Here is a 24,320-nt window from a genome sequence, read left to right as displayed (position 1 = left end):
CATAATGTAAGTCACCTGTCTGTCACGGGTAGGGAGAGGACTCAGGCGCAGACTGGAATTCAAAGTTCAATACAACAGTTAATTTACACAACACCAAGTGCACAATATATACATGTGGGGGGAAAGATCCAGGGGTCCAGGGAGGGAAGGGAAAGGTCCTCTCATACACTTGTGCTCCACCACATAAATCCACACACCAACACGCTCGTAATCCAAAGTAGGAAAGTGGGCAGCAGGTCCAGGGAGAGTGTTCACAGAGACAGATAAATCTCAAAAGGCAAACTCACTCATGAATTATCACAAAAGCTAGAAGCTAACACCAACGCATCTCACACAATCATCCAGCAATGAGAAGATCCAAGCCCCAGCCTTAAATAGCCATGGATTAAACAGCCTAGGAATTAGAGGCAGGTGTGTGGGCCAAAGGCAGGAGCCTGCAGTGAGCCCCGCCCAGGCAGAGCGACAAGGGGGAGAGAAAACAACCATAACAAATGTAGCCTCGCCGAGCAGACACAAGGACTATGACACTGTTGAGCTCTGACGATATGAAGGAAACTCATTGTGAACACAGACTAACCACAGCATGTTGTCATGGTCTGGGTGTGTGTGTGTGTGTGTGTGTGTGTGTCTTCTTCTTCTTCTGTATAGGATTTATTGGCAGTTGGCAAACAGCAAAATGGTGCATTACCGCCACCAACTGGTGTGGAGTGTGGACCGAAATGATAAATAAATAAATAAATAAATAAATAAATAAATAAATAAATAAATGAATAAAAATAAAATAAAATAAAATAAAATAAAATAAAATAAAATAAAATAAAATAAAATAAAATAAAATAAAATATTAAAATTCTCCCGAACAAATGGGTCTGCCGTCTGGGTGTGTGGCTGTAAAATTCCACTGAAGGTCTGGACCTCCCTGGTATCCACCCATGGGCAGGGCCTACAGCCTCCCTCACCTGAAGCTGATTGAAGCAATCAGGTTGGAGATTTAAGCTGCTTGCTGACACTTCTTCCTCACCAGTTCGTCAACTACCCTATGTTGGTAACCAGGCCTCACGCTTCATGTCTATGAATCTCAAGTGCTCTACTAACCTTGCAATCTTGTGTTCTAGTTACTCCTGGAAATTCCATCACACTGAACCACTCATCTTGGAAATCTGGTTAACACGCCTGCTTTCAGAATCATCTCCTTGCCTCACCTGCCTGTAGTGATGGCCAAATTAAGCTTTCTGAAGCACTGAAGCTTGTATTGAAAAACGGTTCATTACTCAAAGCTTTTCAACACAGTCCTCTCTGGTGACATCTTGTGGCCAAAAATACAAAGAGCAGCTTGAATCCACAAAATAAAACCAACTGCTTCATTATGATTGCCCACTCTACAGAGTGGAATTCTGTCTGAAAGTGGGCTGCTGTTGTGTTGCTTTGAGCGTGTATTTTTTGGTGGTTATAAAAATGTGTTTTATTTGCAGTGTTGGGAAGGTTACTTTTAAAATGTATTCCATTACAGATTACAGAATACATGCCCCAAAATGTATTCTGTAACGTATTCCGTTACGTTACTCAATGAGAGTAACGTATTCTGAATACTTTGGATTACTTAATATATTATCATGCTGTTTACAACTACGTGAATGTACTATTGCTGTGATTTATTACTGTTACTTAGTAAAGGGACCTCTGGCTAATACATCGGGTTCTGTGTCGGGCTCGTAGCCAAAAACTAGCTTTACTTTGTTGTCTGGGTCAACTTTGCTAGCAAGAGACAGAGAGAGGCGTTGAAAGGCTGCTCCAACGGAACTTATTGTTTCGGAGGAAAACACGAACACAGTGTACAGTCAAGTCTTAATAGCTTACTTACAACTGGGCTCGTCAGGCACTCTTCTTGGCTGCAGTGGTTATTATTACATTTACATGCTTCCAGCTCCTGTTTTTGCTCGATGACAACTTGTACTTTTCCTTTTTCTCCCTCCTCGCGCTCACAGACACATACGGGTATGGCAGTTCATTCTCCCTGCAGCACGGACTACACTGCCTATGATGCTACATCCTTTAGAGCTATGCCTGTAGCATTCTGCCTATTAGCTTAGCACAACAACAAAAAGCCGCTCTCTCACCCAGGAAACACGCAGAGAGACAGCGTCACCCTGTAACCATGGCAACCGTAACGCTGCCGCCTGGAACAACAGAACGTAGCTGTCAAACAAAACCCAAACAGGCCTGACCCGTGACAATATGAAACAGGGAAGTACTGCCGTGTAATCCATTTATTTCAACAAAGTAACTGTATTCTAAATACCACCTTTTTAAACGGTAACTGTAACGGAATACAGTTACTCATATTTTGTATTTTAAATACGTAACGGCGGTACATGTATTCCGTTACTCCCCAACACTGTTTATTTGTTTAATAAATAATTTTGACCAGTAAACTTTCCTTGTTTAAATATGGACCATGGTGTGGTCTTTCTTTGCTTGTGACTTCTTGATGTTGGTAAATACAATAATTGAAAAATGCCATGTTACATATAACATACATATAATAATGCATATTATGGAGTATGCTTCTGCGGTGAGGTCCTGCCTCCATGTAGGGGAGACCGGGGATAGTTGTAACATTTTTGACATTTCTGTCTGTAAATTGGAGCTCTTTTAAGGTAGTGGATTCAAAATGTAATGCAAAGTATTTACATGTCTCTGCTATTAAATAGTGCAGCTATTTTCTCTGCAGCACAATTACCCATTGCATGGTATGGTCTCAAACACAAAGAGTGAAATGTTACAATTAACCCCATAGTCTGGGTTAGTTGTAACATATCCTGGGGTGAAATGTAACACAATGAAATAAGGGTACTAACAAAACATTAACATGTAATCTTTGTTTATTCAACAGATGAATGCACTTAGAGCCATTTATGTAACTATGTGTGTGTGTGACAGAATGCAGAAATCTAGCTTTTGAACATATGCCAACCCCCCAAAAAAGACAAATTATGGAATTTTCTGCAACTGAATATTTCATTAATTTTGGTTGGTCTTCCTTGAGTTTGGCCTCATTGGCTCAGTGGGTATTATAACCTACAACTCTTGCACCAATTTTGAACATAACAATGAAGCTGAAAAAATGTAGTTGTTCACCATCATCGCAATTCCATTACTTTTTATCATGGCTTACCTTGGTGTGGTTTGCAAAGTGCTTCAGAAAGATGAGGAAATCTGTTTCTTGCACCCATCCTGATTTATTTCCACTACCAATACTTCCTACTGGTCCATCTCTGACACAGTGGTCTGCAACACAAACAGTGGAGGAATTGTGTTGCCAATGGCATTAACCGCATATACAAAAGCGACCAGTGAACCTCTCTCTGCTGATGTCGTTGCCCCAACTTGTTTAATATAAGTTAAAGTAATAGTGTGGTAAGTTGTAACATCTGCATTATTGTTACAACTAACCCAGACTGTTGCTTTTACAACTGACCCAGACTCATATAGCCATGAACTAGCTAACATTACAGCCAATGGCTAAAACATTAGCACTAAAGACCTACACAGAATATATCCCCGTAGACATACAAATAACATAATTTAAGTTTGATGAGTTTAACTGCAAAGCAGATAATGCTATTAGAAATTGAAATAAAGTAGAAAAACTTACTTTTTGGCATAAAAATTACTTTTTTTCGTGTTAAATTGTCTGTGTTTGACAAAATGTGCTGATTTTTCACATGTGATAGCAGAACTGAGTTGGGCATGCACAGGATGAGTCACATCATTTGAAACTTAGCCCTGATTGGAGAAATTGGAAGTGTTACAACTGACCCACGTTACAACTATCCCCGGTCTCCCCTACTTATGCAATTAATCGCTAGACGGGTGTATTTATAAATAATATTATACTAGGGACATTTTCCTATACATATTTTTGACCTGGGGGCAGAATTGATTGTGAACTGGAAAGGGAAAATGCTTATGAACTTGTAAATTAAAAACATGATGCATTTAAGGTAACCCTTTTTCATTTTTATTTAAGAAGAGACTTTGTTCCACTGTGCGATGGCCAAACCTGTTCCTTTTCGTGGAGATAATTTCTCCTGCATTAAGGAAAATCCCTTCACATGGCACAGAGGAGGCTGGAGTGCACAGACTCCGCACAGACATCTGGTAGAGATGCAGTTATACAGTCTACCTGGGCCCCACAAACTATCAGGTAAAGAGAATAAATAAATTCAATTGCTGCACATTTTGCAGACTAACATTTTAAGATTATTTTAAAAATAAAATATCTTTTTATAACATTAAATGTTACGAGTCAAATGGAAGTCTTTCTAAAGTTATTTAATGATATTTATATTATGAAAAGCAGATTTTTGACATTTTAAGTTTTTCCCGTTCTCAGATAAAATAAACACGCACAAAACAAAAGCAAACAACAAGAACACAAAGCTGGAAAACCCACCCGATTGACCAAAATCAACTCAAAATTCTCCCACACAACAGAAACTCCTCTATTCCTCGCTGGCTCCAAATCTCTCAGTAGAATGATCAGTGGTTCGCTATCTGTCACCATCAAAACACTCCACAAATCCCGCAAATGATTCACTTCCTTATAAACCAGGGAATCAGATACCGAAGCAGTAAGGTTCTAAATGAAGCTTCAGACGTCACTGATCACGTGACTCTGGCCAAACGAATGAAGCTTTGACACAGTGCTACTGAAGCAGTGTGTTGATTTTTTTGACACACACACCAGAGCGTCAGCTTCAAGCGAGCCATCACTACCTGCCTGCCCTCCTGCCCTTACACCACCTCGGGACCTTCACCGCTCAGGACAGCTGCCACACACCACCAAACCCACCTGGACCACAGCTCCTTCTACGCTTCCATCTCCCACCTGCACAGTAAGACAAACACTGCTCTCCTCTCTTCCAGTATGTACCTAATCACCAGCCAGCTGCCGTTGCTTTCTTGGACCTGTCCCCTTGCTTATCCCCCTCCCCTGGCCAAGACCCTCAAGCCCCATGTGTCAAGCCTTAAGTCAAGTACTATCGCAAACATAATTTTTGTGCTAGTTAATAAACCTTTGTTAAACCTTTGTTAAACCCTTTCCTCAGCCTCCGCTTTAGGTTTTCTGCACGTGGGTTTGATTTTTGGTACTCGGTCTCCGGCCGTTTTGTGACACATGTGGAGACATGAGATTTGAAATGTGAGTGGATTTCAAACTGTGCAGACTGATGCACATAACAAACATTTTTATTAAACGTGGCGATTGAACATTTCTTACTGGCTACCCTAATTACTACAGATCACTGCTAATGACTTAATTATTTACTTAAAAAATTAGGTAATGCTTGAGCAGTATGGCTCAAGAAATGAAGGAGTTGAACAGAGACCCCTTATGTGTATGTCCCCACTGACTTGGGGCCCCGGTGGTGTTAAATGTGGTCTCTGTCCATGTGTTCAGCTGCTGTTGGGGTGAAGAACTGGTTTTCTTCCTGTGTAAAGCTGTGTGTCATCTGCAGGAGGAAAAGACAGCACAGGTGGTTTTGATATTGTTGCAAATGAGTAATCAGCAATTTAGTATTGATGATTCAGTATTGATCAGTATCTGAGTTTTTTTTTTTACAGGGAAAAAGTCACACTGATAATGAAGAAGTCTCTGACCTTACAAAGCAAAATATGACACTTGGCATTACAGCCAGCAATATCTCACTTCCTCTTTCAGCGGGTTATAAGCAGGAAGGCCAAACATAGTGTATCTTGTAGTCAGTGAGTTTCTCAGTGCTTCTTTCTGATATGATGACCCCTAGTTTACAGGGTTTATTGTAATTTTTCTTCACTTGACTCTAAAACTGTGAGACTAAACTTGGGACTTGTTTGGTAAGGAAACATTTGATGCATTTATTTAATGAAAAGCACTTATTTTGTGATTCTTCTTTTAGTGCACTGACAGTTTTACTCACAAAAACAAACCCTGTTGTATTATTACTGTTTTTATATTTCATGCGGCAAATGTTGTCAACAATGGTTCCTTATGAAAAAATGACAGCTCCTACTGCACAGTCTGGATTATGAATATGTTTTAAAGAATAATGAAAAATCTCTTCAAAATCCATAATTCAAATGATTAAATATCTGATGTGTGTTTGTAATTCAGGGTTTCAACAAGTTCCTGTGTGTGAACATGGTGACAGTCGGCATGTTGCTGATTGTCCTCTTTGTTCCAGGTGAGCTGTTTGTTCAGTCATTCACAGACATGGAGTCATTTTGCGATCTGAACTTTGCTGTCAAACAAAATCTGAAAGGTCAGTGAAGATGGAGTCAACAGTTTACTAATCATGACGCTGTATTTACAGCTGCTTTGGTAGACTGAAAGAAGCAGCACTCTCCATAACTGCACAATTTGTTTAAAAATGTGCAGTTGTGTGATTGGATTAATCATTATGTTGTATTTACAGGTGCGTTGGCTGGTTGTACTGATAAAACAGCACTCTCCATAACTGCACCAAAGATGCTGGAAGCACTGAGTGGATCTTGTTTGCAAATCCCATGTAGCTTCAGACCCAAAGAAGGACAGAAGGACAGGACAAGAAAAACCTTTGGAGTGTGGATTAAAAATGTTTCTAGATTTGGCAAAAATCTAAACAATGTGATCTTCAACAGTAGTGGAGCAGTTAGCATCTATCCAATGAGTATTACTGGGAACCTGAGTCAGAGAGACTGCACCACTCTGTTTTCTAATTTAACCACCACATACACAGACACGTAGTGGAGAGTGAACCAATCAAGGCAACAGCTTCTTGTGATCCTCTTCAAATAACAGTCAGAGGTGAGTGATTTATTTTTAAGTTCTAAGGAATTAATAACAAAATGACAATAACCCACATTCAAATAGTTGCTCTCTGTTCTTTGCATACAATATCTCTTGGAGCTAAAAAAAAAAAAAAATAGCAATGTAGGATCAGTGATTGTCCTTACAGATTATTCATGTGTTGCATAAAAGTCTTTCCAAAAAAGTCAGGCCGTAAAATGTAAATAAATGACTGGATGCAGTTTTCACTATTTTCAAAAACAGGTTTGGTCAGTTAAAGCTGGTTTTAATCTCTGTCTCACTTCATGCTAAATAAGTTTACAGGAATAGACTTTTCTGTTTCCAGCTCTACTGATGTTTGATGTTTATGTTCACTGCAGTTTGACCTGAAGGCATGAAGATCATTTTTACAGATGTTTAAAGTGTGCTTAGATATTCCCCAACTTCTCCCATTCCCTTCTCCATTCCAGTCACATATTAACTTCTGACAGGCTTCACTCTTTTTAGGTCCATGTATGTTTATAATTAAACTTGTTATTTGTTAGATATGAAAAGATAACAAAACAAATTGTGGCGGGGCATGGTCTGCAGTGCAACTGCAGGGGAGGCAGATGCATCTGAGAGGCATCTGCAATCACGCCTCGCCGGCTTTAAAATCTGTACTGGGTCCTGAGAGTGGTTTTTGGTGATGTGTGTGTGGCTGGCAGCTGTAGAGCTGCAGCCGACTGTGTACAGCACCTGTGTGTGCAAATAAAGTAAACACTAAAAAGCATAAACATGTGGACGAGTCTACTGTGTGATTGTTAGACAAATATCTTAATGAGGTAATCTGAATCAAGTTAAAAAAAAATTAACAATGAAAATTATTCCAATTGAATAAAGTAAATTACAAATGATTATATATATGAAATAATATTTCAAAATTAATACCAAAGCGCTGCAACAGCAAACATGTGACAACAGAGTGATTCATAATAACAAGCGTAGTGTGCAGAACATTGCAGTATACTGGATTAGTTTGTGTTAAGTGCAGAGTTTAAATAAATAAAAGAAGAAATGATTCTACATTAAAGTATTATAGTGCATTATATACTGTATTTATTTGTATGAGACGCTCCAGCAATCTAGAGACTGAAAGCTGTGAGATGAGCGCAGTCACATCACAACACATCAACTAAAGTTTCTGCAGGAGGACAAACTCCACCTCAGAATATCACTAAATTCACTGCTGTGACATTCGGCAGTTTTGCTTTCCTTTGAGGACAAGTTCATGCCGCTCCTCAACTGGACTGAACTTTTTAAATAGGCCCTGCTTCACTCTAAGGTCAAGCATTTTATCCATGAACATTGATCTAACCCTACACTTATGTAAGACTGCTTCAGCATGATGCTTTGACAGTCCTGTCAGTTTACACTCTGTTACAGTTTCAGCTGTTTTCCTAACATTAGTATTAGATTCAGAATCAGACTCATTATTATTTGGCCAAGTTTGTGCACACAAACAAGGAACAAGTGCAAGTTACACAAAGTTTTAAGAAAGTATACAAAGTATTGTTGCCAGTCAGAGTAATATGGATGTCTGATAATGATTTGAAAAATGTAACACTGGGTCATTTCACAATGTTCATCAGAATGACAGCCCCTCTCTGCGGTTTTAGTAAACATTGTTCTGTAGCAGCCGCCTGAAGGCTGCAGTTTGAACAGTGTATTTAGAATTGAATAGAATAGAATAAACCTTTTTTATCCTACGGATTAGAAATTTGGGTGTTACACATCTCTTATAGTAGGGGAATATAAAATATAAAAGTAAGACACAAGGTGGTCCTATATACATAAGCAACTGAAGTTCGTATTTACAAGTAACAATGTATAGAAATATGTATGGAAATAATTGTACGGAGATATGCATAAAATGTACAGGGTTATGTATTCTGGGATGTGAGGCATCTGCAGAGATGTTTTCCACCTGTTTCTTAACCCTGGACTTGCACAGGTCCTGGATGGAGGGAAGATCCTCTCTGCAGACCTGACTGTCGTTAAAGTCTGGCACCTAAATAGCTTTTCCACTGATAACTACTGCCCCCTTGTGGAACTTTGCCAAAACAATGACAAATATTTGAATGCCCTGAGGTGCTCAGGCTGAGGTGGGGGAATATCAGTGATTTACAAGTGCAACTTGTAAAGTTGTCATCCATTTACTCTGAGCTCATATCATCCATTCAAATTTAAGTATGTAAATACGATTTGGTGTATTATTATCCACCGACCTCCTGAATCCTGTGATGACTTCCTAAATTAATTCTCTCATCTGTTTTCATATATTGTCAAATTTGACCAATTCCCTTTGTTTGGTAATATTGATTTAAACATTGATGATAGTGCAGCATGTTAATGGTCCTACACATAACAGTGAGCACCCCTGGATCAGGTTTTTAATCCCATCTTATCTATAACTTTCCTGCATATCTTTGATCTACCGACTGACCACACATTTGTATTTTTTGACACAGTGTTTTTAGTTAGTGTTGTTTTCCCAGAAACAAACTATTTAGTCTTGTTCCTTTAATGAGAATTAGGGCGCTATATTAACACATCATTTTTCAGATGTCAGTGATTCACTTCATGGGTTTAGTAGCCTATGTTAATCATCTATATTAAGTTTTAATGGAAATTTTTAAGATTCTTCTTCTTGTCTGTGTCAAGCTGACTTTACAGAGTAAAAGTCTCTAAATTATCCTATTGTGTTTCTATGTAATCTTTAAAGCAAATGTTGATGGGTTTTCTGTCGTATACAATGTTCTAAATGTACTCTGTGATCATAGCAAGTAGATACATTCTCTCTGTAAATATTCTGGGCTTACAATCCTAACGTGTGTCAGAAGACAATCAGACTGTGGTCGCTGTGTGTACTGTTGTTGACTTCTTTGCAAAGGTAAATAAACTGATAAAGAAAACCTGTTTTTTTGTTTGGGTTTTTTTTTGGCGTTTATTTAGAGTTTATTGCTAACCAGTTTTTGTGTATTAATTGGTATTTGAATATTGATTTTTATGGCAACCCTAACAACTTGTAATAGATAACTGCTGGTAATAATGATGCTTTTATTTAATGAAAACTGAAGCTTTTATTTTGTGATTCTTCTTTTAGTGCACTGACAGATGCATTTATGTCATTTTCTTTCCTGGTGATTTTGTTTTACTCACAAAAACAAACTGTTGTGTTATTACTGTTTTTCTATTTCATATGTCAGATTTCATTAATAATGGTTCCTTATGAAAGAATGGCAGCTCATATTGCACAGAGGAAGCTTGCATTATGAATTTACAAAGCTGCGAAGAGCAGAACACCTCAGACAACAATATAAGAAGAAAGAACGGACAAGGACCCTTTCCTACAGCAACCCATACAACTTTGTTAAGGGTCTTTTTGTCGAAGAGAAGAGCGGGTGCCTCAAAATGCCCATAAAAGACCTGGAAGATCATCTAAGGAAAACTTACTCTGAGCATCGGAGGCACAAGCCAGTTACTATTCCAAGTGATATGCCATCTATCCAGGCACCTGAACACCAAATTGACATAAGACCACCTACATGGATTTAAGTGGAGAAGATAGTTGTTGAAAGATTTTGAATTATATTACTTTATTATCTTTATTCAACTGTGATAATTGTTTATGTTTAGCTTTATTTGAATTGCACAGTAATGCCTGTACATAGCGTGTCAGCAAATTCTTTAGCTGGAACAAAGTGTCTGCTCAAGTTTAGACAACACCCACATGTATTGTTTTAACCCACTACAAGATCGTTAATCAACTTGTCCATCTTTGTCTTGCAAGGCTGCATCCTGTGCAGCCTCGTATGCAATCACTAGATAAGAAGTTGTTTTTTCCTAACTTGTACTCCACCCATGAGTGTTACGTGAGTATATAATAAAGTCTGACCAGATGCCTGGGCGCATTCCTGCACAGGATTCGCCCATGTACATGAATTAACTCTGGGCCCGTGATTCTTTGCTTTCCTGAGGTTTTTCTCCTTACAATAGTGAAGCAGGAAAGAGCACCATCGGCTTCAGGACATAATGGAATCTCATATAGGATATATAAAAACATCCCACGAGTCCTCAAATACCTGTGGAAGATGATGAAGGTAGCGTGGCAGAAAGGAGTGATTCCAAAGGCTTGGCGAAGACCAGGAGGTAATCTGATCAGCTAGTTTCTCCAGATCAGCCTCTGAAAGGTAGAGGAAAAGATCTTCTTCAGTGTCTTGGCCCAAAGACTATCTACTTTCCTGCAAAGAAACAACTATATTGACACACATTTACCATGGCAATGGAGTTGGTCATGCCGGCATCTCGGTGGGTAGTGGAAGATGAGAGACTAAAGAGTGGCCGTCATGAACCAAAAGGTTTGCCCAGGAAAGTGGACCCAAAAATGCAGACAAACATGGGCAAAGAATGCTTACAGTGACGTTTATTTGGAAACATGATCTAAAGTGACGAGGGGGGGCAAAGAGGCTAGTGCAGGAATGGGGAAGAGGTCAGAGAGCCAAGGGAATATTCTGTAACAGAGGGAGAGGCAGTTATGATCTGGAGAGAAAACTGGAGCCTGATAACTAGTAACTGGAGAATAGTTTGCCTTACTGTGCCAGTCCGGGTTAATGTCACTGAGGGGAGGGGAGAGAGGTCTGTGGAAAGCGTCTGGAGGGTCTCAGGCTGAGGCATGGAGGTCGGAGGGCAGGCGGGCGAGCAGGCTGGGAGACAGGGACTGTCCAAGTAAGGTGAGGCCAAGATGGCCGCACCGAGAAGAGTAGAACAAACTGGCGAGGAGGAGCCGTTGAGTCAGCTGAAGTAAGTCTCCTGCTGATTGCTTGCAGCTGAGGCTAAGGTGAAGCACTGAAGTCTCTGCCCCAAAGGGATGGCTCAGCAGCCACAGAAGGAAACCCCCTCCAGGTACTTCCACGGACCATGACAGTAGTCTTCGTCTTCCACCCATTAGAGCCTACATGGATGACATGACCATCATTAAAACAACAAAACTATGTACTAGGCGATTGCTACAGAAACTCCAGGACAACATAGAATGGGCAAGAATGGAGTTAAATCCAAGTAAATCTCGCAGCATCTCCATCATAAAAGGAAAACTGACAGCCGAGCTATTCTACCTGTATATCAGTGGAGAACAAATTCCATCAGTCTTAGAGAAGCCCATAAAGAGCCTGGGGCGGTGGTACAATGCAGACCTCAATGATACGTGGCAACAAGAAACTAAGGCAGAACTTGGCTAATGACCTCAAGTGGATTAACAACACTGCACTCCCAGGGAAACTGAAGCTCTGGTGCTTCCAGTTTGGGTTATTACCCAGACTACTGTGGCCTTTGACAATGTACAAGGTCTCACTCAATCATGCCAATCGATTAGAGAGGCTAGTGAGCTCCTACGTTAAGAAGTGGCTCGGCCTTCCCAAATGCCTCAGCAGCGTTGGACTCTATAGCGACGGGATACCTGGTAGAGGAGTTGTGCAAAAGTGAGGCTAGAGATGTCACTCATGGACTCCCGGGACCCAATAGTGAGAGGCACTGCTCCCACCCTAGCAATGGGGAGGAAGTGGAACCCATCAACATCTGTGCTACAGGCCAAATCTGCTCTTTGTCATCCAGCCCGTTCTCACTCCCGAGGCGTAACATCCTTGTTGTTACGTCCCACAGCATTCCTGAGGAACGCGAAAGGTGATCGTCCGCGTTGTTATGGTACTCGCCGGGTTCTGGATGAAATCCAGTGGAATGACGGTCCCGCGGTAATAGACATTCCAGCCCTGTATTCCAGCCCTAAACCTAACCTTATCCCTAACCCTAACCATAAGCATATTCCTAACATTAACCAGAACTTTAATGACATGAAATAGTGTTTTCCCAAGTGATTTGAAGAAAAAGAGCAAACATGTGTAGATTGAGTCCAAACAGTTCTCATATTTCCTCATTTTTCTGATGTCATCATTTAGGAACGTGTTAGCTGCCCAGAAATGTAATATGCTGATGATTTATCACCTAGCGTAAAATGTTATGCTTTGGGAGTGAGAACGTGTTGCTCCATCACGACGTGGTGGTTCACGTCCAACAAGGAAGCGGAGGATTTGATCTTGGAGCAGTAACACCTCGGTGGCAACAGGCATCTGTCACTGAACATCAAAAAATGGTGGTGGAGGAGGTGCGTCGACAGGAGGAAACAGCCAGACATGCCAGAGCCGTGGCACTGGCCAAACAGGGTCACTGGATGAACTGGGAGAGTGTTGAAAAGGGGAAACTGTCATGGAGTGAAATCTGGGGAATGGAATCTAATAGACTAAGTTTCATCATCCGAGTGACATACGATGTGCTGCCTTCCCCAATAAATATGCAGCTGTGGTTTGGAAAGGACCCATCTTGCCCCATGTGTACAGTCCCAGCCACACTCAAGCACATCTTGGTTGGTTGTAGGACTAGCCTTACTCAGGGCAGATACACATGGAGACACAACCAGGTCCTCAGGTGTCTAGCCGACAAAGTTGAGTGCAAAAGAAAATCCATCAATGCTCAACCTTTCACGAACCAAGAGGGTCGTCGGCTTTCATTAGCATTTGTCTGGGAGGGAGACAAGTCGAGGGCAAACCCCTCAACCCCGGACCCGGGACCGCTGGCCAGGGATTAGCAGATGCTGAACTTGTAGTTATAACTTAAATCATAATGTAACCAAAATCAAATGAGAAGCTTTCCTGCTTCCTAACTTGTTTCCACCTTTTTCTTTCAGCTGGTTTAGATCAAGACGTCCCAACAAACCAGAGGCAGAAAGATAAGCAGAGCTTATAATCTAACAACTAAAGTGTCTGTAAGTCTCATGAGGAAGTAAAATCTTATGGCGTTATTCTTGTGCCACTATTCTAAGTGCACGTAAAAAAAAATTGAGCGCACGTAAAAATTTGCAAGTGCAAGTGTTGCATTTTGAGGAGAAATTTGAGTGAACAAAATACATTGCTGCGTGCAAAAAATGTATTTCAGTGTTTGCTATTATCCATACACACACGCAATAGCAGCCCCTCTAGCTCAGTTTTGCAACAAGGCATCTCCAAAAACGTTAGAGCACTTGTGCAAATATGTGATGTCTTCATGAATCGAGCAGATATTTGAAGTTTACACAGCACCATTCTCGCATGAAAATATCTTAAAAGTTTATTTTGTGACCCAGAAAGATTAATATTTCAAACTCCGCCACTCTGTGTTCCTCCGCCACTGCCTCATTTGAGTTTTGGATGAAATGGATTCTGGGATATTGCATTTCGTCATTTCGAGCTGATTGGAGACCAAAACAGCCAATTAGATTTTTTTGCATCTAAGTCTGTGATTGGCTCTGTCTTTCACTCACACGGACACACCACCACCATCAACTTTGCTAAATTGCTAATAAAAAACATTGATCAGGCAGCCGTGATTGAGTAGCAATGTAAATCCAACTATTTTTATGGTTGTTGTGGTCATGATGATTTTGTGAGGCCACATGGAAAAGGCTTGGATGAGCTTTCCAAGGTTTTACAAGTGCCTCCATCGCTTGTGTCCAGATCACACGCTGCACTGCCGTGCTAATCCGTCTTTTTCACCGACATTTATGTGTTTGCGCGTGCGCAGTGTGAGAAGCTGCGGTGACACCCTCACGATGGTCAGGAGGATTTCAAACCTGTTTTGAACGCCCTGGACAGAGATCTCCGATGTTATTCCCGGGATCTGCTGGAGCCACTCGCCTAGCTTGGGAGTCACCGCACCTAGTGCTCCGATTACCACGGGGACCACCGATACCTTCACCCTTCACATCCTCTCGAGCTCTTCTCTGAGCCCTTGGTATTTCTCCAGCTTCTCGTGTTCCTTCTTCCTGATATTGCTGTCATTCGGAACCGCTACATCGATCACTACGGCCGTCTTCTTCTGTTTGTCTACCACCACTATGTCCGGTTGGTTAGCCACCACCATTTTGTCCGTCTGTATCTGGAAGTCCCACAGGATCTTAGCTCGGTCATTCTCCACCACCCTTGGGGGCATTTCCCATTTTGACCTCGGGACTTCCAGGTTATACTCGGCACAGATGTTCCTGTACACTATGCCGGCCACTTGGTTATGGCGTTCCATGTATGCCTTGCCTGCTAGCATCTTGCACCCTGCTGTTATGTGCTGGATTGTCTCTGGGGCATCTTTACACAGCCTGCACCTGGGGTCTTGCCTGGTGTGATAGACCCCAGCCTCTATGGATCTTGTACTCAGAGCTTGTTCTTGTGCTGCCATGATTAGTGCCTCTGTGCTATCTTTCAGTCCAGCTTTGTCCAGCCACTGGTAGGATTTCTGGATATCAGCCACCTCCTCTATCTGCCGGTGGTACCTACCGTGCAGGGGCCTGTCCTTCCATGATGGTTCCTCGTCTCCCTCCTCTTTCTTGGGTTTCTGCTACCTGAGGTATTCACTGAGCATGCTGTCAGTTGGGGCCATCTTCGTGATGTATTCTTGGATGTTTGTTGTCTCATCCTGGACTGTGGTGCTGACACTCACCAGTCCCCGGCCCCCTTCCTTCCGCTTAGCGTACAGCCTCAGGGTGCTAGACTTGGGATGAAACCCTCCATGCATGGTAAGGAGCTTTCTTGTCTTTATGTCAGTGGCTTCTATCTCCTCCTTTAGCCAGCCTATTACCCCAGCAGGGTACCTGATCACGGGCAGGGCGTAGGTGTTGATGGCCCGGATCTTGTTCTTACTGTTCAACTGACTCCTCAGGACTTGCATGACCCTCTGCAGGTACTTGGTGGTTGCAGCTTTCCTAGCGGCCTCTTCATGGTTCCCATTCGCCTGCGGGATCCCCAGGTACTTGTAACTGTCCTCTATGTCTGCAATGTTGCCTTCTGGTAGTTCAATCCCCTCAGTTCTGACTACCTTCCCTCTCTTTGTTACCATCCGACTACACTTCTCCAGCCCGAACGACATTCCGATGTCATTGCAGTATAGCCTGGTAGTGTGGATCAGTGAATCGATGTCTCGTTCACTCTTGGCATACAGCTTGATGTTATCCATGTACAGGAGGTGGCTGACAACTGCTCCGTTCCGTAGTCAGTATCCGTAGCCAGTCTTGTTAATGATCTCACTGAGGGGGTTCAGGCCTATGCAGAACAGCAGTGGGGACAGAGCATCTCCTTGGTAGATCCCGCACTTGATGGTGACTTGTGCTATGGGCTTGGAGTTGGCCTCTAGTGTTGTACGCCACATCCCCATTGAGTTCCTGATGAAGGCTCTTAGGGTCCCTGTCACGGTTCTGGGTCAGTTTCTACTCAGTATTTTGAGTTGATAATGTTTTGGTTTAATTTTCCATCAGGGATTATTTTCTTGTTCTCTTGTTGTGTTGATGATGACGATTATGTTTATTATTAGAGTTTCATGTTTCTGTTTATTTGTGTTTAGGATTTGTTCTTCGGTTATGTCTGCTTAGTATGTCTAGTTCCATGTGTCATTTTCTGTCTGTCTCTCAATGTCGAGTCTGCGTCTTAGTGTGATGGTTTCTTTTCCTGTTTTATTGTGAAGGTCTGCGTCTCATGTGAGTGTGTTCAGTTTTACCTCTCGTCTCGTTAATGACTCCCAGCTGTGTCTCCCACCTGTGTGTAATCTCCCTGTGATTTTCTGAGTGTATTTAAGTCGTGTCTTCTGTGTTTGTAGTTGCTGGTCCGTCTGTGTTTCCACCCTGCTTCATCTGTGTGTTTCCCTGCAGTCTACCGTCATCTGTTTCCGCCCGCTCTCATTCATGTCCAGGTTCGTGTTCTGTAGTCAGTTTGTTCCCAGTTTAGTTTAGTCTTTGCTCCGTTCGCCGTTTGTCCCTTTCCTTTTTGTGTTTAATAAACCACCCTCACACCTGTACAAGTGCCTGCGTTTGGATCCTCTTTTATTCTCCACACGGCTCTTCTCACTCGCCGTGACAGTCCCATTGATCTTGTACAATTCTAGGCATTCCAGTATCCAGCTGTGGGGCATTGAGTCATAGGACTTCTTGTAATCAATCCAGGCAGTGCACAGGTTGGTTAGTCTGGTCTTGCAGTCTCGGTTGACTGTTCTGTCTACCATTAGCTGGTGTTTTGCGCCTCTGGTATTCTTGCCAATTCCTTTCTGTGTCCCGCTCATGTATTGACCCATGTGCCTGTTCATCTTAGCCGATATGATGCCTGACAGGAGCTTCCATGTAGTACTGAGACAGGTTATTGGTCGGTAGTTGGAGGGGACTGGTCCCTTCTTGGGGTCCTTGGGGATCAGGACCGTCCGACCTTCGGTTAGCCATTCCGGGTGTCCCTCGTTAACTAGCAGTTGGTTCATTTGTGCTGCCAGACGCTCGTGGAGTGCAGTCAGCTTCTTTAGCCAGTAGGCGTGAACCATGTCGGGCGCTGTCCAACTCTTCATACTGGAGACCCTTTCTTGGATATCTGCCACTGTGATGGTTACTGGACCCTGTTCAGGGAGGTCGCTGTGGTCTGCCCTCTGTTTCATATATATATATATATATATATATATATATATATATACACATATATATATACACATATACATATGTATACATATACATGTACATATGTGTGTATTGTGGTGGAGATGGATGGGGTTTGCTTTTCCTGTTTTCTTTAGGTGGGTGAGTGGGCGTGGTTGCAGTTCTCGGGGTGTTCAGCTTGTGGTGTTTGGCATCGTCAAGCTGGTGAAGAACAGCGGTGTGCCAGCTGTGCTTCAGCTCTGTGGTAATGGGCTCATTCCGGGAATCTCCAGCTGTAATCTTCGTCTTCTCGTCATCCCTCTGCAGAGCTACTCCTACTAAGATCGCTCGTCTGTTTACTCCGTTCCGTTTTCCTGCTTTGGTCAGAGCATCATGTGATGCCATGCCCGTAGCAGCTTTGCAACCAAGTAGGCTGGCCTTAGCTCACTTTCTTAAAGAGCATGTTCTCCTTCTGAACTTCCTTCGTTTTAACAGCAGTCAGGCTACATGGTTCACTGTAACCATCATTTCGTTGTGAAATCACTCGTTCACTTGGTAAGGAAACATTTCATTGTTACTCTCTAAAACTAATAATTATTTATTCTTTTACTTAAATGTAAGACGTATTAAGTAATTTTAAATGTAATATGTATTAAATTTTACTTAGTTGTGTTGTTGTTTTACATGAACTGTGTGATTATAGATTCAGAGAGATCACTGCTAAGGAAAAAAATGTTGTTAAATAGGGGAAGTTCTCTTGTGAAACAACTTTAACAGACTGTCGGTGCTGTTTTAAAACTTCATGTGTGGAATGATTAGATAAACAGATTTCTTTGTGTTTGTGTGTTAAAATGCAGGGAAGGAGTTTGTGAACATGGTGACAGTCGGCATGTTATCAGTTCTCCTCTTTGTTTCAGGTGAGCCGTTTGTTCACTTATATTGAAATCATTTAAAATGTGAATTTTATTTGGAAGAAAAAGTGACCCCACAGCTACTTTTTCCAACTATTATTGTCCTAACTTGAAATTTAAACGCTTTAATTGGTCATTTCTCTTTGGTTTGTTTACAAAACAAGAATTTAAATGATAACAGAAGAAGAAGTCAAATGACTGAAAGGGTGTTGGCTGAAGCTACAGCTTGTAACACCCACAGCTTAAGAAAAAATAATGAAAGTATATTAAATCAACTACACTTTTAATGTCTAATTTAAAAACTGAATCATGACAAAAGAAAAAGAAATAATCAGTAACCCTTTATGTCAAATTCAGGTCTGTTAAAACCTGTGATTGTGTAATAAACACACAGATACAAAAATCTAACGACAACAATCACTTAATCAAAGATTATGTTTTAAGTCTTGTCTGGACAACAGTACAGTATTAATGTGTGAATAACTTAATCCATGAATTGTATTTACAGGTGCTTTGGCAGACTGTACAAAACAATCAGACCTCTCCATAACTCCATCAAAGAAGCTGGAAGCACTGAGTGGATCTTGTTTGCAAATCCCATGTAGCTTCAAACCCAAAGAAGAACAGAAATTTATCCGCACAAGAAAAATCTTTGGAGTGTGGATTAAAAATGATTCTAGATTCAGTAACGAAAATTCAAAAAATGTGATCTTCAACAGTAGTGGAGCAGTTAGCATCTATCCAATGAGTATTACTGGGAACCTGAGTCAGAGAGACTGCACCACTCTGTTTTCTAATTTAACCACCACATACACAGACACATATTTCTTCAGAGTAGAGAGTGAACCATTCAAGTCAACAGCTTCTTGTGATCCTCTTCACATAACAGTCAGAGGTGAGTAATTTTTAAAAAAAATGTAATGTTTAATAACAAAATAACAGTAACCCACATTCAGGTAGTTGCTCTGTATTCTTTGTCTAAAATATCTGTTGAAGCTAAAAAAAAAAAAAAAAAGCAATATAGGGTCAGTGATTGTCCTGACTTAAAGTTTATTCATGTGTGGCATACAACTCTTTCCAAAAAAAGTCAGGCTGTAAAATGTAAATACAAATCAGAATGCAACAATTTTCAAATCATTTATAGCGTCCGTAATTTCCACAGTGCAGACAGACCAGTTTGACACCTGGACTCTTCATCAAACATAGAAAAACAGACGGATGCATTTTTTACTATTTTCGAAAACAGGTTTGATCACTTGAAGCCAGTTTTAATCTCCGTCTCACTTCATGTAAAGTAATTTCAGCTAGACGAAGCAGGAATGGACTTGTCTGCGTTCAGTGCAGTTTGACCTGAGGCCATGCAGATCACTGTCATTCAATAATAATTTTAGGATTTTTACAGTGTGTTTAGAGATTCCCCAACTGCTAATTTGTTTTAAACATCAAACATGTGACAGAGTGGTTTTTAATAACAGTGCAAAGTGTAGTGTGCAGTGCAATGCCGTATACTGGATTAGTGTGTGTTAAGTGCAGAGTTTAAATAAATAACAGAATAAATAATTCCATATATACACACATAGTATGAATTTAGAAGAGGTTTTGAAAGCAATAGGTTTGCAGATTTTAATCAGTGGTACAAAGAGCAGTGTGATTTTATGTAAAACCACAGATTCTCCTTGGAGGCCCGATATTACAATCCCAAGTGATCTGAAGGAGAAGGAGTCTGTCACTATAACCTGCTCAGCTCTCACTCCCTGTCCACACTCCCCTCCTCAACTCACCTGGAATCTCCAACAAGACTCTCACAACAAAATAGAGGAAAACACAGATGGAAGCTTTACAACTAAAATCCAGCAGAACATCACTCTGTCAGACACACATGATGGAAAGAAGATCAGCTGCTCTGCCAGATATCCTGTGAACCAAGGAAAATACACCAAGACAGCAGAGACAGAAGAGACTCTCAGTGTTTCATGTAAGACAATCAGAGTTTGTTGTTGAACCGGATCCTATAGGACAACATGATTTGTGTGATATGTCTTTGTTTGTTTGTTTCTCCAGATGCTCCTAAAAACACCTCAGCATCCATCAGTCTGTCAGGTTTGGTGTCAGCAGGCAGCTGGGTGAACCTGACCTGCTCCAGCAGAGCCAAACCTCCAGTCAGCAGCTTCACCTGGTTCAAGAAGAGCAGAGATGGAGCTGTGAAAGTATCTGAAGGAGAGATTTACAGTTTCAATGTAACAGATGGAGGAGTTTATTACTGTGTGGCCACTAATGATCTGGGTAATCAGACATCAGGAGTGATTCATGTGACTGAAGGTAAGGTTACTCAGCAGATTTATTTTCTTTTCGTTTCAATTCTCCGCTTATCCTTTTCAGGGTAGCGGGGACCTGGAGCCTATTTCAGCTGTCTTAGGGCGAGAGGCAGGGTACACCCTGGAAAGGTCACCAGTCTGTTGTAGGGCTAACATAGAGACAGACAACCATTCACACACTCAAATTCACAACTATGGGTAATAAATAGTTGTCAATTAACCTGACCCCACTAACTGCATGTCTTTGGAATGTGGGAGGAGGCCGGAAGTATCTGGGGAGAGAACCCACGCAAACACAGGGAGAATATGCAAACACTACACAGAAAGGGCCTCACCTGATAGTGGAATTGAACTATCAGGTGGTGGCACATCTGCAGCATTTTCTTCTTTTTTTTAATTTATTTTTTTGATTATTCCATTTTTTGTGATATATCTCAGAAGAAAGTAGAAACAGAAATGTGTTTTATCTGAGACTGAATTTGTTTTATGAAGTTCAAAAATTTTATTTCACCCTAAAATGTGTGGTTTTTCATGTGTTAGACTTGTTTTTCCCTTAAATGGTCTTATTTACTCTTAAATGTTCATTCTCTCACATACTGTGTTAATCAATCTCAAATCTTGTTGCATTACAGGTGGAAACCTGGTTGGTGTCTACACTATAGTGAAGACTGTGGGAATCATAATGCTCGTGAGCACACTGATGGTTTTTGTTTGGTGAGACAAATGTTTCTGTGATACACTCACGTGAAGCCACAAACAAACTCATCTGTTGTAAAATAAAATAATTCATTTTTTCTTATATTTTTGTTTTTCCTTCAGCTGGTTCAGATCAAGACGTTCCAACAATCCGGAGACTGAAAGCTGTGAGATGAGCAGAGTCACATCACAACACATCAACTAAAGTTTCTGCAGGAGGAAAAACTCCACCTGAAAATATTACTGAATTCACTGCAGTGATGTTAAACAGTTGAGTAGAGATGGTGTTGCAGGAATGGAGACATTTCCTTTGAGGACAAGTTCATCCCACTCCTTAACTGGACTGAAATTTTTTTTTAATAGGACCTGCTTCACTCTAAGGTTAAGCATTTTATCCATGAACATTGATCTAACCCTACACTTATGTAAGACTGCTTCAGCATGATGCTTTGACAGTCCTGTCAGTTTCCACTCCGTTACAGTTTCAGCTGTTTTCCTAACATTAGTATTAGATTCAGAATCAGACTCATTATTATTTGGCCAAGTTTGTGCACACAAACAAAAAACAAGGAACAAGTTACACAAAGTCTATACAAAGTATTGGTGCCAAACTGAGTTGTGTAATATGTGTATTAATGTAATATATATGCATATGTGTTATGACCTGAATGATGTAAGAGTGGGTCATTTCAGTGTTCATCAGAATGACAGCCTGGGGGAGGAAACTGTCTCTGTGCTTTTTGTAAACAGCGGTCTGTAGCGCCTGCCTGAAGACTGTAGTTTGAACGGTTTATTTCTGGGATGTGAGGCGTCTGCAGAGATGTTTTCCGCCTGTTTCTAAACCCTGGACTCTTACAGGTCCTGGATGGAGGGAAGATTCTCTCTGCAGACCTGACTGTCCATTGAAGTCTGGCCCCTAAATAGCTTTCCACTGATAACTACTGTCCCCTTGTGGAACTATTGGTATTTGAATGCCCTGAGGTGCTCAGGCGGAGGTGGGGGAATATCAGTGCTTTACAAGTGCAACTTGTAAAGTTGTCATTCATTTACTCTGAGCTCATATCATCCCCTTCAAATCTAAGTATGAAAATCAATTTTGGTGTGTTATTATCCACCAACTTCCTAAATCCTGTGACTTCCAGAATGAATTCTCTCATCTGTTTTCATATATTGCCAATTTGACCAATTCCCTTTTATCTGTAATTGTGATTTAAACACTTGTGATAGTAAAGTATGGAACCCCTGGATCCGGTTTTTACTCCCATCTTATCCATAACCTCCCTGCATATGTTGTCACGGTCCTGGGCCATTGACCCACTGACCCATTGTCAATGCTGCAGCAGTCTTAAATAAGTGTAGTGTTAGATCAATGACCCATTGTCTTTGCAAGCTCCTTTGACGACCCATTATTTAGTGTTCTCTGTGCCTCCCTTATGTTTGGCCTCTGTGTTTCTTAGTTGCTCTTTTTCCACTGTCATGTGTATCCCTTAGTCAAGTCTGCGTCTCAGTGTTACGTTGCCTCTTTTACTTTGAAAATCTGTGTCCTTGGTGAATGTATTGGGTGTTGCTTCCCTTGGGTCTCGTCATGTCTGATTTCTCCCAACTGTGCTCTCCTTCTGTGTCTCCTTCCCCTCGTTATTCCCCGGTGTATTTAAGCCCTGTGTTTTTCTGTGTCAGTGTTGTGTCATCTCTCATGTTGTGTGTTTCTTTGTGTGCCTCTTGGTGAAGTTAAGGTTTTATTCTCCAGCAGTATTAGGTAAGTTACTTTAAATTAGTAACTTAGTTACATTACTAGTTACTTCTATCAAAAGTAACTCTGTTACTTCAAGTTACTTGTTACTTTCAAAGTAACTAGTCACTAGGGAACGTAACTTTGGTTTTACTCAGAATTCTCTTGTTAATGTGTTGCTTCTGTAACTGGATACCCAGCAAGATTGCCAGTCTTCTAGCTTGCTTACTTGCCACAAGTGCACTGTGCCACCTACCAATAGAAAGCAAAAAAGTAATCTGCATATTTCCATGAGAGAAATCCCACGCCTGGACCATTGTTGACCGCCGCCATGATTCTAGCCTACGTCACAGCGTCATGTGCACTTTTTATATCCAACACAAACTGCAAGTGTGGTGCTTTCGACTGTACTCAGAACTTGGAAATTCTGCCTTCCGAATAGGAAGATGTAGGTAACACCACACTGCAGATGAGCTGCATACAGGGTTGGACTGGGACAGAAAAATCGGCCTGGGCATTTTGACAAGAGACCGGCCACCATTATAGGAAAAATCATAAAGCCTTTGAATGAAAACAAATGCTGTTGTGACAGTGATGTTCACTGTTTTGATGGTATATATGCATCAATCTATCAATCGCTAAACATTTTAAACCAGAATAAGAAAGTAAAGTATTTCTTTGTGCCCCCCTCTCCCTGTTAATGCCCTACCTGGCCCCTGGTGAAACTTTGCTAGATCCGCACAGTTACCAGCTGTCAGCTACAGAAAAAGGATCCTGGTGTTATTTGTCTCTCAGAAACATTTCATAACTTCCCTTCAACTCATTCATGTCACCTAAAAGGTAAACCTGTTTCTCCATCACCTGTTCAGCTCTGGTGATTCAGTAAGGACATCTCCTGGTTTCATCTTCATGTTTCCCTCTCACCAGATAACCAAACCGATATCATGACCAGGAGCTTTTTTGCAGCTGTGGCTCCAGCAAACATCAGCTGATACTAGAAAGTAATATTAAATCAATTCTAACAACAGCTGATCAAGCTTAAACGTGCTGCTGTTGTTGAGCACGACGTCCACTGGTTTCCTCTTTCTGGTGCAAAGTGGGCGATAAACAAAAAAGAGAGACGGGACTTGTGACAGAAAAGCAGATCAGCTGATCATTGATCAGTTTCAAGATTGAAGTACAATGTGGGCCATTTATATGGATACACTGTAATAACATGGGAATGGTTGGTGATATTGAAGTCCTGTATGTGGCACATTAGTATATGTGAGGGGGGGAAACTCCTCAAGATGGGTGGTGACCATGGTGGCCATTTAGAAGTCGGCCATCTTGGATACAACTTTTGTTTTTTCAATAG

At 41.2% G+C, this 24,320-nt stretch overlaps 1 protein-coding gene across 1 annotated transcript; it reads left to right on the top strand.

The window, feature by feature from the left end:
* The first annotated feature begins 18,171 nt into the window (after nucleotides 1–18,171).
* LOC148101407 (myelin-associated glycoprotein-like) lies at nucleotides 18,172–21,504 on the top strand. The gene is made up of 6 exons (XM_087845604.1): nucleotides 18,172–18,229; nucleotides 18,732–19,118; nucleotides 19,893–20,198; nucleotides 20,285–20,542; nucleotides 21,171–21,252; nucleotides 21,358–21,504. Exons 1-6 carry the CDS (start codon nucleotides 18,187–18,189, stop codon nucleotides 21,437–21,439), a joined length of 1,158 nt encoding a protein of 385 aa, XP_087701730.1. The 5' UTR covers nucleotides 18,172–18,186; the 3' UTR covers nucleotides 21,440–21,504.
* Nucleotides 21,505–24,320: the final 2,816 nt, after the last annotated feature.

Source organism: Neolamprologus brichardi, chromosome 9 (assembly GCF_056152115.1).
Source record: "Neolamprologus brichardi isolate AB-2024 chromosome 9, ASM5615211v1, whole genome shotgun sequence".
In the NCBI taxonomy this organism is placed as follows: Eukaryota; Metazoa; Chordata; class Actinopteri; order Cichliformes; family Cichlidae; genus Neolamprologus; species Neolamprologus brichardi.
This window is presented reverse-complemented; position numbering and strand designations above follow the sequence as displayed.

What these genes read in the sequence shown, in the direction of transcription:
- LOC148101407 (XM_087845604.1), top strand. Translation starts at nt 18,187, where the DNA reads ATGGTGACAGTCGGCATGTTATCAGTTCTCCTCTTTGTTTCAG. An exon ending in AGAGACTCTCAGTGTTTCAT is followed by an intron (nt 20,199 to 20,284) that starts GTAAGACAATCA and finishes TTGTTTCTCCAG; the next exon opens with ATGCTCCTAAAAACACCTCA. An exon ending in AGTGATTCATGTGACTGAAG is followed by an intron (nt 20,543 to 21,170) that starts GTAAGGTTACTC and finishes GTTGCATTACAG; the next exon opens with GTGGAAACCTGGTTGGTGTC.